This window comes from Atta colombica, unplaced genomic scaffold (genome assembly GCF_001594045.1).
Source record: "Atta colombica isolate Treedump-2 unplaced genomic scaffold, Acol1.0 scaffold9, whole genome shotgun sequence".
NCBI lineage: Eukaryota > Metazoa > Arthropoda > Insecta > Hymenoptera > Formicidae > Atta > Atta colombica.
This window is the reverse complement of record NW_017259583.1, coordinates 2,582,529-2,596,735: the sequence shown is the minus strand read 5'-3', so window position 1 is coordinate 2,596,735 and position 14,207 is coordinate 2,582,529. Positions and strand designations below refer to the sequence as shown.

The window sequence follows — 14,207 nt, the reverse complement described above, 5'->3', positions numbered from 1 at the left end:
ATATATATATATAAAATAAGAAACAGAACTTTATTTCTTAATTTTGACACAAATTACAGATCGTACACAATGAATTTTTATCTAATAATTATACATTATCTTTTGAGTTTTAATACTAACTTCTCTATTCTTGAGCAAACGTGATCTCCGGTCAATGAGTTAGCGATGGACACTGTTTCAAACGTCGCAATTAGGATAAAGATCCACAAAATCTCCGAAAGACTCATTTCAGTAAAATTGCGAAATCTAAAAGAGCCTCTCGATTAGATTTTTTATATACAGACAGTATAAACATTAAGGAACAACTTGTGTATCATACTTACTGCGAAAAAGACAGAAGTATTTTTGAGCCTCAAATACGATTTCTTTAAAAAAACCCACATTGAAGAAATCCCGGTGATTGTTGGCGTTGTCCAAGTAAAAGTGATCTTCTCATCTTTTCATGTACCATCAGTCGAAAGAAAAAATTATTATCGAATAGAAAGTATCTCGTATTTCAATAATTTAAATAAAATTCAGACTCATAATAAATGAATTTCAGTGACCAAATTTCAATGTCGTGTAATATAATAATTTGAATGATTGTAAATTGTAATAATTTTTGAATAAGAAAAATTCTATTAAGTCTTCAGTCGTAATATTATGACACTGTTCTGACATTCGTACAGGATGTGGTCGGAAATAGTTGTCGTAATGCGTGCATGATAGAAACGTCCCCTCCGAAAAGGTATTTAGGAGGAAGTATTAACTGACCCTAATCGTGGTACGGTACAAGTGCGACATTGAATATTGAATATGCGTCAATTGTGAATGTCAAAGTGTCGCGAAAATAATGCAGAATATTGCCTAACAGAATAAAATATTACGTAGCCGAAATCAATATTTGCACAAGAAAAGACGATAAACCTATTTTGCGATAACAAATGCCGCGATAATTCTGCGTACCGATTCTGTATATTAATTAATTCTACATATTGAATTATTCTGGGGCTTAATCTGATGAAGCCACGGCAGAATGTCTCGTTATTTATTAATTTGACATATTTATAACTGAAGGTGTACAAATAATTCCGTAACGTCATTTACTATTCAACTGTAATTTTAGAAGTTTCTTTAGTTGCTGTTTTTGTATTAAATGATGAATTATGAAAATAATGCAAAAGAAGTAAGAATTTCGGTTGATTAGAAAAACAGCCACGGCATAATGCGATTAACTAATACTGATGATGTCAACGAAGGTCGCATGAAATTTCACATGTGCCACATAGGCTATAAGGTTTTTCTATTCGTTAGCTTCACGTGGAGTAGACAAGAAATTGAGATGTTCATTCAAACGCGTCGACCAGCTGTTCTATCCGTGAGAATTTTGTTTCTTATATTTAGAACTATTACGACAGTCTAGAATGTTTCGAAAGAAAGTTTTTTGAAATACACAGTTTGTAATCTTTACATATTGTTATATACCATAAAAGTTGATAATTAATTAAAATACAGATGCAATGCGCAATTAAATTATTATTATAATCCATAAAAAATTAATCAAAGCTCTTCGTTTTTGAATTTCTTTAAAATTTATTTTTATTTACTTATTTATTAACTTTGATAAAAGATGATTTCATTTTGGATGTGTCGTGTATAATTATAATATGAAAGAACAATAAATTTCTTTAGGTTTAATAAATTCTGAGGATTAACTGGTCACGACATTTGTATTTTTTGATGTTTTATAGCTTTGTATTTTATGATATTCATGTATTTATTTATCGAGATTATTAAACTAAGATTCCGCAACAAGTTAATGACGTAATTCTCACGAAAATAACTTAAACCAGCGCAATTAAATTATAAACTTCAAGGATATTTGTTTTTTAATATTAAATCAGAGATCATCAACTTTTTTTCTATACAAAAATCGCTTCGAACATCCTATCTTGTGTAAATAATTAAGGTATGTAAAGACGGATACAGGATTTATTGTGTATTGTATCATCACCGCGTTTCAGTGTAGATATTGTGAATCAAAATTTTGATAGTATAAAACCTGATCTATATAAGATGCAGGTTACAGGATGTAAAACTAGAAACTAACCTAACATATTTTAATTTAATTTAATTTAATTTAATTTAGTTTATTGCAAAGCTATATGAAAAAGACTACATGTTAACAGAGTAATAGATATAAAGTGATACAATAGACTATAGTTAACATAAACATAAATACAATAGATAGTAGCTTGCAAATAGCTTGCAATTAGGGGCTCCGCATAATAAAAGGAAACAGGGAACAGAGAATAAGAATTTCAACCTATCAGAAATCATGTATGTGGAATACACAGTTTTTGATAGATCGAAATTCTTATTTTTTGTTCCTTTTGTGCGGAGCCCCTTAAGCGTCAGTAAAATTGCTGTTACAAAGCCTATCAGTAATAAAATTAATCAGAATTAATTATAATATGGTTGTAGGACGCAGAACGCAGATCGCAGAAAGTTGGGTAAACTTCAACTTTCGCGTCCTTCGTTTTGCGATCTATTACAATCTGAAATAAATTTCACTTGCGATCTGTGATCTGCATTCTGCGTCCTACAACCATATTATAATTAATTCTGCGTCTTATGTATCGGGCTTAATATACAAAGGCACACCGCATCGCATCATTGAATTAATACGCAATGATGATACATGAATACGCAACAAGTCTGTATCCGCTTAAAAATTCACCCAAAGCAGTGTGTAAGAAACTCGGACAGTAAATACAGCGATTACATAATTTGCAATTATTGAAACGCCTTTGTCGAGAACGCGGCGAGTCTTGTGTAGGATTGTAAAACTAGTAATGAAAATGTAGATGCAAATTATCCTCGTTGTTGATGTTATCTCAGTTTACATTATGCGTTTCACCGAGTTCTTTTACAAGCGATTATGTAATTATAATTATCACCGTGCCAATTAAGATGAAAAAAACAATTTTTCTCGCCGACAGTTTATGAAAAAAGGAGAGAAAAGGAAGAAATAAAATGACACGTCCGTTGCAATCGTCTGATCGTCTCGCTGGAGGAAAGGAAAAAGGATATGCGTCACATTATCGCGTACAATTTAAATGTATTTATTATGTGGGCTAGTACACACGATGATGTGTGAAAAGAATCGCCTTTTCTCTGATAAAACGATTTCTAATTATTATACATATATTGCAGCAATAATAAAATATAATAATAATAATAATAATACTAAGGCTAATACAATTTCAATGTTAATTACAAGATTTTCCTGCAAAAGTTTTCGTTCCAAAATTTATGTTTTAATTAAAATTTTGGCAATATTCATTATATGTAAATTCAATTTTACTAATTCACACGTAACATGAGAAACTAACTCTATCTATTCTGTCTATCTTTTACTGTAAATTTTACTCACTGCAGTATACACCTTCGATTTAATCCACGTGACTTCTGTATCACTTCCACGCTAATCTTGATTCATCACGTTTCTCACAAGTCTCGTTGAAAACACGCGCGTTCAAAATAAAATTAAAATTAATTTCTTATTGTATGAGAAGCTTCTGCCTCGCGCAAACTGGCGTCGTGTCGAAATAAGCGAAACGCGGGACCATGTCGCTGCTCTTTATCTCGCGAGAACGTGAGTATCATCTCGCAGATGTTCACAATCCTACGGCGTTTTTTTTCTGATCTCGGGACCGATCTCTCGCGAGGACCGAGCCCTCGCTCCGGGAAATGTCACTGTCGCTTTCACAGAGCGATTCGCAACTGGCTCGTAACGAGTAATTGGCGTCGCCGGTACTCGGAATGCACTTGTGGCACAATGAACTCCGACCCTCCGACAACTCCGACGAACATGACGACTACGATGACGATCACGCGGAGAGGTTCGGGGGAGACGGCGCATCCAAAGGGATGGTTGTACAATGCCCACGTTCACGAAGTAGAAGAGAGACCGATGCCATTATGCTGGTACTTTTGTTGGCAAAGCGACGCGGATATCCTGCGGAGACATTGACATTGCGACCAGCGAAGAGTCATTGCGAGTCACCAGCAAGCATGACAAGAATGGTGAACATGAATTACTGCGTATAAAGAATTAAATAGTTGAAAAAAAATTTGCGAGTTCGAAAGCAAAAAAGAAATGCATGCGAATCGAGAAGCGATGAAACAAATAAATGGCGTAAGACTGTGGTTGAAACAGAGATTGGTTTCCCTTATTACATCGTATATTAACAGAAAAAAAATCATTTTCAATCTGATGTTTGTATTTTTTCAATCATGCTTGATTGCATGACGGAAATGGTAGATCGATCAGGCGACAAGCGCAAAATATGAGAACTAATACTATTTCATAACGTAATTTAATATATAAACTGGCTTTTTTAACTCGCATTATCTTACGTTATCTTGTCTGTTGTACTATTATATTACGTTGTGTATCCGTTTGCATTATTAATAAATTAATCATGTATATGATCCTCTTGCATCCGGTAGTTCTATCAGTTTATTTTCGCTCGTAGCCTGATGTGTCGGATGTAGATGCGGCTCTCACGTTAACAAAGAATTGAAATAGATAGGCGAAAGAGCCGGAGTTTAGAATTATCTGTAGGAACAGTAGAGATCGCGCGGGCAGACTCGTGTAATGAGATGATTGGGCGAGCAATTCACCGCATTCCCTCTTGTTCGCAGCACGCAATAGATCGGACTACAGCTGAATCGTCACTCGAAGCATCGACCGCTTAATTCCATAAAGCTTCACAACATCCTACTAAATAGAGTAATTAGTAATTACGAAGGAACGCCTCCTGCGGTTAATGTCGCCTGTGTATTTTATTGAAATTAATCATTGTTGAAATAAGACTATAACTTTTTGTAATTTAAAACAATCATATTTACAAGTATTATCAACATTAAATTCTATTTAATTAAATTCTATTTCTCGAAACATTAGATTCTATTAAAAAAAAATATATATACATAAATGAATATTCATTATGAAGCTTTTTATATTTATTTATTAAGAATTATCTTAATAATTTATTATTTTTTTATCTAGAAACGGAATATGTTTATTGCAATATTTTTTGCTAATTTTTCTGCATTTCCAAATGCTAGATTCTATTTAAAAGAATTATTAATCGTTGAGACTTTGTACAGTTTTTAAGTGATATGTTTTTAAATGACGTTAACAAACAATAATTAATTAAATATTTTTTTATCCAAGAATTATGTTAAAATATTACTGCTTTACCTGCAAATAAGATACGTTACATTGAAGTCAATAACAGTTTTTTTTTACTAGTTTTCTAGTCATTCTGTATTTTCAAATGTCAGTTCGCGTATGCCACTCTCGATGATGCAGATCCTATGTGCACTCTATCGTGCAATTGCAATTAGCTAAACAAACATTTCGTAATTGCAAGACTCAATAGCCGCGTGCGAGTAGATCTGTGCTTGAACTACGTGTTGTTTATCTGCACGATTTCAGGGATTAATCTACGTGCAAAAAACGTGAGGAAATACAATTCTTATTTAATAATGTCTTCTTATTTAATAATGTCAATAAAAATTAAAAAATTACTTATTATTTATTAAACGAAGTGAAAATTTTCAAGAAATATCCATTCTTGTATATATATGTGTCTACGCAAATTAAATATCAACATAATATTAATAAATGTAAATTTACAATTAATATAATGAGCATATATTTTATTCATAATTTATTGATTTAATTTAATATTAAAATAAAATAATACGAGGGCAAGTCAATAAGTTTTTAGAAAAACATAGTAAAACACATTTTTTTTAATCGATTCATTTTTATTTCTCAACATAGTCTCTTTTCAGCTCTTACACTTGATCCAACGATTCTTCAACTTTTTCAAACCGTCCGAATAATATGATTTGTCCAACCCTTCAAAATAAGCCTCTGTTTTGGATGAGCTATTCTCTGATAGTAAATGGTTTTCTTTCATCCGAACCATTTCTTCAGGTTTGGAAACAGGAAACAATCGCAAGGGGCTAAATCTGGCGAATATGCTGGAGGGGGAAGCAATTCGTAGCGGGATTCATTGAATTTGGCTATCGGTACTACCGAGCACGTGTGAATTGATGTGCATTGTCTTAATGGAAGAGCACTTTCTTCTTCGCTAAATGGGAACGTTTTTTTCTTTAAAATGTTGTTGAAACGATCCAATAAGGCTGCGTAGTAATCGCCATTGATCGTTTGCTTCGACAGAAGGTAATCGATATGAATTATACCGCGTGCATCCCAAAAACCTGTAGTCATCACCTTTCCGGCCGACTTTACGGTCTTCGCTTTTTTCGGAGCTGGTTCACCCGGTGAAATCCATTGTTTTGATTGTTCCTTCGTCTCGGGTGTGAAGTAATGGATTCATGTTTCGTTCATAGTATGAATCGACACAGAAATTCATCTGGATTACGTTGAAACATCTTCAAACATTGTTTTGAAATCGCCATACGATCGCGCTTATGGTCCACAGTGAGCAAACGCGGCACCCATCTTGCCGATAGCTTTTTCACACCCAATTGTTCGTGCAAAATTGAAATCACTGTGCCATGTGATATGCCTGTGGCCTCAACAAGCACTTTCACTCGTCGATTAGTCAAAACAATATCGTAGACTTTATCGATGATTCTGAGGCGTAGCAGCCTCAATTGGACGTCCCGAACGAGATGCATCACATGTGGATGTACAACTACGTTTAAATTTATTCACCATTCAATTATATATAGTCGCAAACGCTGATGCAGATGTGTTACATTATCCACCTCGGTTTGATTTCTTTGATTTCTTTCGGTGTTAAATTTTTCATATGTAGATGTTTGATCACTACACGAAACTCGTTTTTTTTCCAAAAAAATACAAAGGTTGTTTGCTTTAATTGTCTACAGAAATGAAACCACACGATGAATTCCGCTCAAAATTTGACAGTAATCAGCTGAGAGATGCTACTTGTTAAAAAGTAATGTGACATGACACTGCGAGTGCTCTCTGACAGATTTTCTAAGAATTTATTGATTTACCCTCGTACAAATTCTACAGAAATTATTTTACTGCTAACTTTGAATCTTGACAAAAATTCGCGAGATAATATATAGCATTAATTAGGGAGATCCCTACAAATAAATTTCCTACAATATCTCGTTTGTCTACATCACTTTTGCTGACAGTTCGTTTGCATATAAAAATTATTGCTTACAGTTCAATTATCTACGTGCACTCTTGTGCAGAAATAAAAATTTTAGAAATCAAGTTAGATTTGCCTACATATATTCTTGCTTAGTAGTATAATAACAAGTATTATAACCTATAGATTGCTACAAGCGCACAAATAAAAATAAAATTTTAAAAGACAAAATCACAATTGTCTAAATGTATTGCATGGAGATCGATTGACTAACTATTGAGTTGTCTGGAAAGTGCCGCAAAAGATTTAAATTTAATAAATGAAATTAAAAATTTAAATCTTTAATTTTCCTTCAAAATCGGCACGACTTTCCGGACAACCCAATATCATTGTTACCTATGAGTGGGCATCATCCAAAATATAGTATTATAAAAAACACAAATGTGTCGTTATTATTTTTATTATTACAATATTAACTCCTTCTTGTCCCCCCTTTCGTCCCGTGTATGACATAAATGTCTATGATAAGCCGCTAGCATGAGCCTCACGCGTGAGACCTCACGCAATATGAGTCTCGTATGAGGATACATAAGTGTGGCGATTTGTGCGATTTCTACATGATGTGCGGAAAATTTTGTTAGCACAATATTGTTGAATCAATATTGGGACAATATTGGACAACTACTTTTCAATATTGGCTATACATCGTTTTTCCAATATTGGGAAGAAATTGGTTCAATATTTTTTTTGTTTGCAAAGGAGGAGAAAAAATCTTTATAAACCTCCATCATCCGAGGTGCTTCCGAAGGGAAATCTAATCAGGTGATGAAAAGATGCCTAGGGGCTGGTCCCCTGGCATGTGCGGGATTCGAAGAGTCCGCGACTCTATCATAGGAAGGGACAGCATCATCGCGCCTACCTATTAAAAAAACTCCTTTTATAATCGCACGACCAGTTGGATGCACCCTGAAACTGCCTATCCGGCATTTCATCAGAATGCATCCATGTCACGGAATATTAGCTCCCACCTTACAAGTCCGATGTACAGTCATAAAAGAACAATAATGAGCCTAACCTTATCCTAAAATTGGAACCAACCTAACTATTTCCATTAACTATATACACATGCCTTAGCTATCAGATCCCGAAGGGGCAGAAGCAGAGACTGCTCGCCGCCTCTCCAGATCCTGGCATCGTCAGCGTAACACAGGATGCAACAGCCCACTGGCAGCCCCAAACGCAGAAGCTGTAATCTATGGTCTACAGCTTGTCGCCCAAGAATTTAGATGCAGTCTTGGACGCCCGATCTCTGCTGCGAAATCCCAGGGTCTCCTTACGAGGTAAGGAACCAGGATGTTGTATGCAATGTAGGGGTTACGGGGACTCGAGTTCGCGGGTGTGTTAAACTCGTATCCGGGTCATATCTAGACACGCATAGACACACCCGGAATGAGCCAAATGTAACTCATTTTTAAAATACATTTTTAAAATACATTTTTATTTGTGCTAGAAGTGCATGTAGGCATTCGAGCTGTAGACAATAATTTTTGTGCGCAAATGAACTGTCGGCAAAAGTTACGTAAGCAAACGATACTGTAGGAAATCGATTTGTACTATTTATAGGCAGCCATCCCCGTTAATCGTACATTTATTATATGTTTTATAAGATCGCGCGGCTTATGGAAGAAATATTTTTTATTGAATAATTGCATTTGCTCGTAACCCATTTGATCGTAATCGTTCTTCTTTAAGTAATATAGAAATGATGCATTTCCTCATTGGTTAAAACTTTTTATGTAATGTTTTTACTTGCTTGTTTTATATGGTAAAAGTAATTATTGATTTGTGAGTTTCATTAAATTGCATTTTCGATTTAAGTTGTTCGTCAAGATATTTAACAAGTATTCTTATTATTTCCGGCAATGGGAACGTATAAATATATATCGCGCACCAAATGTTTCCCTAAGCGATACTTATTTTTCGTATAAAATCCGTGACCAAGTTCCCGTTTATTTATCACGGTATAACCGAGCTAATTAATACGAATGCTTTAATAATTGTATAGCCAACTGGATGTCGCACCGGCGCGGTGGCATGCTGATTAGTTTATTTCGCAATTTTATGTGAAATTACGCATAGTAATTTTACTTAATAATACACGGAGGTTCCGGACATCAATGTATGAAATATATTTTCAATTTTATAAGAAATATATCGAAGCGGTGATGTAACGACAGTATGGATTATTAATATTTTTTTGTATATTCGAAATCAATTATATCTACAAAAATCGACACTGTATTACAGATCTTACAAATAAATCTAAATCCTCACTAATTTTTTATTTGACTTTTAAAGCTCAGAGCTTTATTTTTTAAATTTTACAATTTTTTCTTGAAAATTTGTAATTCGTTTTTTTTTTCATTGTAATCCTTGTCTCAAAATATGATATTGTTTTTTACTACTATTGTAATATGGCTACTACAATAGTATAGCTTTCCTAGAGCTTAATTAAATTAAACTAGCTAAAAAACTAGCTGCAGAAAACTGAAACATATTTAGCATTGACAATTTTTTAAATTATCGTGCTGAGATGAGAGCGAAAATGAGAGCGAGAATAATTACGTGTATCGACCAGAATTTATTTTATTGACTGCTTTATTATCGGCGAATGAGATTGTCAAATCTCTTCACGATATCATAATTAAATACGGTAATTTAGTATCGAGACAATCGAGGAAAGGAAAACGTCGAGAACTACGGACTCGCCCGTGGCATTTAGATCGATTCAAACTTCTCTTCGCCCTTGCATCTAAAGTGGATAAATACGCCGCCATCGCAAGGAGCGGCCGTCGTAAATAACATCTATTCATTTTTTCGTCGATTTTTCGTCCTTTAAGATACGCCTTAGACTTTTCGCACTAATTTTGCGCTGATCGTGTGCCAATGACGATACGACGTTTATCGCAACCAATGATTGCTCAAGGATAATTGCATTGGGAAAATCTCGTAATCGTTGACGACGCTCGCAGATATATACTTTGGAGAAATGGATATCGATAATTGATTTTACGGATAATACACAATCGCGAGATGTGGAATTGTTATTCGGGGAAAGAAAAGGAGAGAAAAGAAAAGGAAAAGAAAAAGAAAGAGAGAGAGAGAGAGAGAGAGAGAGAGAGAGAGAGAGAGAGAGAGAGAGAAAGACTTAGACAGCATCGTCGGATTTATGCAATTCTGCATCCGCATCGGGAACTGCCTCTGTGAGATTTCGATTGCAAATCAATCGAAGGTAGAATGGCGTGGAACAACTGAAATTGCATAATGATTACGCTAAAATGTCGCGTAGTTTAATGTTGTGTGATCGGGTGAAACGTTCAAACCATGCGTCGTGCGTTGCGAGATTTGGAAACAGGAAATAGAAAGCGACCGAGTTGCGGAAATTTTTACGTGTTCATCGAGCATTCTAATACTGAAGAACAGTATCGAGGAATAATAGAGAACGGTGAAATAGTTCAGAGAGCGCGAAATCGATGTCTCCTGCGGCGCAGTGACAAGCCATCGAATTTCGTTGTAAATAATAAATCACAATGATTGAATATTATGTTAACGATGAATTCAGATGTTCTGTGCAAAATCAAAGTGCCAGGAATAATTTCATCTCTAGCATCTATGAATTATTAATTGATTATTATTTTATAGAGATTATAATACAGACCATGATATAAGAATATAAAGTAAGACTATAATAAAAATATGAATACCATTACGCATAATAGAAGCAGATTAATAAAATACTTATTTCAAAACTAGAATAAAAAATATAAAACAATTATATATATATTTAAAATATCTACGTTTCTAATATTTCAGATATTAAATTAAAGCCCGATTGCATCAACGTTACTTTGATTAATTTAAGCGAGACTTAAAACTCTTTCTGTCTCTGTCTCTTTTTGGTTTTAAAACGAGACAGATAGAGTTTTAGATCTCGCTTAAAAATCAAAGTGACTTGTAAAATCAAAGTGCAACTGGGTCTAAATCTTTTAATTTAGATATTATAGATTTCTTTGTTTCTTCTATTGAATGGGCAGCCGGACTCGGAGATGCGGCTAGAAATTATTGAAAGTGATTACAAAAGACGATTATTAATTTTGTTAGAATTTTCAAAAATTTAGTATCCGCATTCGGTAACTTTTCTAATGCATCTCAAAAGTCATAGAGAGATCGAAATATCTTAACGCACATAACTAACGCACTAATTGTTGCTTTTTATAATTTGAAATTTGTGATTGGTCAAAGAGCAGCCATGTTGGATAAGTGTGCATTTTCGGGAATAGCATATTCTTATATTCATATCATAATAAACAAGAATAACAAAATTAATTAATATCAAAAGATCAAGATTATTTAATGTAGATGCGCATAAAGAAGATTTTGTAGCGGGTTTGTTTAAAGACAAGTGATAAAATAAATATCGGACAAACACTTATAAAAGAGATTTGGCTTGGTAATTCTTACGAAACACTGTCTTACATACTTTTCTGTAATAAATCTTAAGTAAATAAAATCACATTTCTCGAGAAAGCGTTTCTGATGAGCGCGTACTTGAAACGCGCAATCCGGTCTTCCATTTTATAAATGTCGAATATATTATACTTTCTTCTTTTTCAACCGTCTTTTTTTATATTAAAACGAGAAGTGGAAATTTCTTTGTAACAAGGTTATTTAAGTCAATGGACAGAAAACGTATCCAGCGAAGAGAGAAAACTTGCAAAACTGCAAAAAATAACATAACGTTACGTTACATTATTTACTTTATTTGGTTCTGGAATTCATTACGATCAATATGTTATGAAATTTATCTTACATTTATTTTAAATTTTATTATTTTTATACAACAAATTTTTTTATGTAATTAATTAAAAAACACAAACATATGTTATATTTCTCGTGAAACTGTAACTTAAAAAGGTTATTAAAATAAATGTGCAAGATTAACCTTTAGAGAACAAGAATTTATTTTTAAAATCTTACAGCTTTTCTTTGAGATTTATTAAAATTGATTGTCATTATTTCATTATATTCTTTGCCTCAAAATATAATATTGTTTTAGTGTCATTATATAGTGTCATTATATAGGTTTTTTGTTCTATAAAGATTAATTACCGAGTAAAATTTTAATCTTATTTGGTCCAAGAAAAACAATAATTGAACAATGGTCCATGCTTTCTGCTTAGCCGGTATGATTCGTTGTATAAATCATCGACCTAATCGCGCGAGACAATGACATTGGTGCCGCTCTATGTCTCGCATTGCATAAGCATTGGGCATTGTTTCACTGAAACACTAATCATAATTATACCCTCATTACCAGCCAAGTAATGCCAGATATTATTCTGGGATATCGTTGACCTCAAGTTCATTTCGCAGACGTAATACGATGATCTTTACGATCGCCATAACGATCCTGATGCAGTCTGTTGTTTCTCAAAAGCGCACCTTTCAAAAGGTAGAAAACCTTCATTATCTTCCGCTATTTGTTCTGCCATTAATTGCAATACAATTATTTTTTCCTCGAGTAGAACCAGCCAGACAAAAAGATAATCGCAATATTAAAATTATTTCATTTGCTGATTTTTTGTACGTCACGATTTGATTTTTATACATAACAAAATATTTGTATCTACAGATTTATTGCGAAATTATGTGCTGTTAAAATAATATTATATAATAATATATATGTAGTTTAAATATATAGAAAGCTTGTAAAATAATTTGTAACTAATAATTTGTGATTTACTCGTATTATGTCTCTATTAAAAAAAAAATCGCATACGAGATTAAAGAAAAATATTTCAAAATGATTTTTGCGTTTTGAATAATTTTTGCTACATATAAAAAGATATCAAAACGAATTAATTCTTTAAAAGAAAGTTCTTCAGTAAAGCTAATTTAGCCGAATTAATGAATTGTATTTTATATGCTAATTAATTTGATATGCTAACACACTAGAGAGTTAGATATTATCAGTGTCTCTTAATATAAATTTATCGCTTAATCTCTTCTTGATCACTTTCACCGATAGTTTCGAAATGACTGACGATGCGTTGCGTGCCCGTAAGTACACGCAATCAATTCCCTTCGGTCCATCTCGTGTTATCTATTTTGCGAACCCATTTCATATAATTTTCTCTATATACGCTCGATATATATGACGTAACTGTCGTAACCGATTCTTTCGGCATTCAAATTGCTCAACTTGTGAATAACGAAATGTTAGTTTCTTTTTTTGCGATCTACAAAACATGCACCTATATCAATGCCAGCGTACTCGGCAGAAGGAATCGGAAGGGAACCGGGGTGTCGATCTGCTTTCGATCACTTTCACGCACAATTTCGAAACAGGTGATTTCATCGGATCGTCTCGTCGTGGCTCCTTTTCCAAGCCTCAATTAAACCGATTACATCCGATTCCGGTCGGTCGGCGAAATTGCACACCTTTTCTCTCTCTCTCTCTCTCTCTCTCTCTCTTTCTCTCTCTCTCTGTCTTCCTTGCTCGCAGATTTTTCGGTCGTACGCGGATATAGCCGGTGGTCGCGTCGCAGTTAAAACCACCGGCTAAAACTGTGCGCGCGCGCGCGTAACCGACGGTGAAAGTGGACGAGAGTGACGTCCGAGTCAGTCAGCTCTTATTGTGCACCTCGCAGACATTTCGCGGAAAGGCATGACTTCCCGGTCTTCCGATTATGCAACTGGTCGAACCAGTTTTGGGGCAGATCGTTAAACCATCGTCCCATGGGCGTCGACCAAACGTTCGGTTCATCCGTCTCCGGTTTTTATCGAGCGATTTATGATCAAAGTCCTCAGAAGACTCTCTCATCAATGTTATCTGTCAATATTACATAATATTAGCATTCACTCAATCAATGGAGGAAACTTCTTTCATCAAATTTATTTTTTACCTGTTAACATGTTTCATCGCTTTCTGTTACGAAAGAAAGAAAAATAAGGAAAAAATAAAAATGATATAATTAATCCACATTGTCTTCA

The 14,207-nt window shown here is 34.0% G+C and overlaps 1 protein-coding gene and 1 pseudogene across 1 annotated transcript in view; both read right to left on the bottom strand.

Annotated features, from left to right (window-relative positions):
- LOC108693433 overlaps nt 1-3,757 on the bottom strand; it is a 19,162-nt gene extending 15,405 nt beyond the window's left edge. The window contains exons 1-3 of the mRNA XM_018202375.1: nt 3,416-3,757; nt 324-436; nt 121-246 (exon numbers count right to left, since the gene is read on the bottom strand). Of these exons, the coding sequence (XP_018057864.1) occupies nt 121-227 (107 nt within the window). The 5' untranslated portion in view covers nt 228-246; nt 324-436; nt 3,416-3,757. The remainder of the gene's footprint in view (nt 1-120; nt 247-323; nt 437-3,415) is intronic.
- Nucleotides 3,758-5,823: 2,066 nt separating this feature from the next.
- On the bottom strand, nt 5,824-6,872 carry LOC108693382 (annotated as a pseudogene).
- Nucleotides 6,873-14,207: the final 7,335 nt, after the last annotated feature.